Genomic DNA, 2,500 nt, shown 5'->3' with positions numbered 1-2,500 from the left:
CTCGCTCCAGTCACGGTCCGATAACGCGCCGCTCTCGCTCCAGTCACGGTCCGACCGAGCTCCGCTCTAGCTCCAGTCACGTTCCAGTCGAGCTCCACTCTCGCTCCAGTCCCGGTTCGGTCGCGCTCCGCTCTCGCTCCAGTCAGAGACTGGTAATGCTCCGCTCTCGCTCCAGTCACGGTCCGGTCGAGCTCTGCTCTCGCTCCAGTCACGGTCCGGTCGGGCTCCACACTTGCTCCAGTCATGGCCCGGTTGCGGTCTGCTCTCGCTCCAGTCGCATTCCGGTCGCGCTCCGCTCTCGCTTCAGTTACGGTCTCGTTGCGCTGCACTCTTGCTCCAGTCATGGCCCGGTTGCGCTTCGCTCTCGCTCCAGCCATGGTCTGGTCGTGCTCCACTCTCGCCTCAGTCAGTGTCCGGTCGTGCTCCGCTTTTACTCCAGTCACAGTCTGGTAATGCTCGCTCTCCCTCCAGTGACGGTCCTGTCGCGCTCCGCTCTCATTCCAGTCACAGTCTGGTCGCGCTCTGTTCTCGCTCCAGTCAGAGTCTGGTAATGCTCCGCACTCGCTCCAGTCAAGGTCCTGTCACGCTCCGCTCTCGCTCGTCACGGTCCGGATGCGTTCCGCTCTCGCTTCAGTCACAGTCCAGTCGCACTCCGTTCTCGCTCCAGTCACGGTTCGGTCGCGCTCCGCTCTCGCTCCAGTCACTGTCCGGTCGTGCTCTGCTCTTGCTCCAGTCACTGTCCGGTTGCGCTCCGCTTTCGCTCCAGTCACAGTCTGGTCGCACTCTGCTCTCGCTCCAGTCACAATCCGGTCGCGTTCCGCTCTAGCTCCAGTCATGGTCCGGTCGTGCTCCACTCTCGCCTCAGTCAAGGTCTGGTCGTGCTCCGCATTCGCTCCAGTTACAGTCCGGTCAAATATTGTTACATGATTTCAAATGGAAGCATTCACAATGGCATCTGGTCCACTCTCGCTCCAGTCTCGCTCCGGTCATGATGGAAAAAATAAATATGTAAATTAACAGTCTAATTTTCACTGTGTAAATACATTTCCTAGTATCACTGAATATTATTCCTATACAATTACGCATTTCCTTATTTTGATAATTTTGCTAAGACACTGATCAGACCGAGAGCGAGCCGAAGGTGTGAACACCCCAGTACCTAGACCGAACTGAGAGCGAACCGAGACTGGAGCGTGACCGGACCGATTTTAAAGGTTTAAAGGCCGCTCATGAATGGCAGAAGTAAAGGGCAGTGACAATGCCCTATCAAGCAGGGCAATGCCCTAGAAACTGACCATATATACATATGATCAACGCCCAAGCCCCCCTCTCCACCCAAATTAGGACCAAGGAGAGCCAGGCAATGGCTGCTGAGGACTCAGCAGATAGACATATAGACTCCTAAATCCACCATCTTTAGTTCACAAGGACGGTGAGCTTGCAGCGACCAAAGGAACTTACGACTTGAGCCCCAGTCTGGCGTTCACCAGACAGGGACGTTACCACATCGGCCACCATAACCTACCCTGGGAATGAATCGCCTAAATCAATTGCCTTCGCTTCATTGAAATTCCTAAAGACCTTCAATTTGATTTCTCTCTTAATCTGGCCAAGAGAGATTCCCCCGAGATCAGGTCTAGATTTTCATTTTGGGTTATCTCTTTTTCAGTTGGTCGAGCTAATTTCAGATTAATGAACTTTGGAGGTGGTGGTCATTTCTCTCTCTCTCTCTCTCTCTCTCTCTCTCTCTCTCTCTCTCTATATATATATATATATATATATGTATAATATACATATACATATATATACATATATATACACATATACATATATATACTTATATATATATATATATATATATATATATATATTAACTGAAGAAAGGTGTCATTTGTCCTTTCAAAGTTATTACTTAGGAAATCTTATTAACTGGAAATTAATAGGCGGCGTTTTCAGGACTGTGTTAGTATGAGATATTATTATTATTATTATTATTATTATTATTATTATTATTATTATTATTATTATTATTATTATTATTATTAGTTGTTGTTGTTGTTGTTGTTGTTGTTGTTGTTGTCATCTAAGCTACAACCCTAGTTGGAAATGTAGGATGCTATAAGGGAAAAATGGCTCATTTAGGAAAGGAAATAAGGAAATAGATAAACGACAAGAGAAATAATGAACAACTAAAACATTAACAATTTGAAAGAAAAACACGACTAAATTCTATCTAATCCAAAGAAAAAAGCTTATAATAAATTCGATAAAAATTTAAAGAAAAAAAGAATAGATTCTATCTAATCCAAAAACACCTCAAATAAATTCAATAGCAATTTAAAAGAAACAGTAATAATTTTTGTCTCATCCAAAAATAAATCTCGAAATAAACTTGTTATTAAATTAAAAGAAACAAAATTAAATTCTATCTCATCCAAAGAAAAAACTTTAGATAAACTCATTAAAAATTTAGAGTAAAAAAGACTAAATTCTATCTAAT

General features: G+C 44.2%; 1 protein-coding gene across 1 annotated transcript in view; it reads right to left on the bottom strand.

The window, feature by feature from the left end:
- Positions 1 to 836, bottom strand: part of LOC137645573 (uncharacterized protein Mb2952c-like) — a 909-nt gene extending 73 nt beyond the window's left edge. The window contains exons 1-2 of the mRNA XM_068378373.1: positions 586 to 836; positions 1 to 522 (exon numbers count right to left, since the gene is read on the bottom strand). The exon at positions 1 to 522 is cut by the window's left edge and continues 73 nt beyond it. Of these exons, the coding sequence (XP_068234474.1) occupies positions 1 to 522; positions 586 to 836 (773 nt within the window). The remainder of the gene's footprint in view (positions 523 to 585) is intronic.
- Positions 837 to 2,500: the final 1,664 nt, after the last annotated feature.

Source organism: Palaemon carinicauda, chromosome 8 (assembly GCF_036898095.1).
Source record: "Palaemon carinicauda isolate YSFRI2023 chromosome 8, ASM3689809v2, whole genome shotgun sequence".
NCBI classification, from domain to species: Eukaryota; Metazoa; Arthropoda; class Malacostraca; order Decapoda; family Palaemonidae; genus Palaemon; species Palaemon carinicauda.
This window is presented reverse-complemented; position numbering and strand designations above follow the sequence as displayed.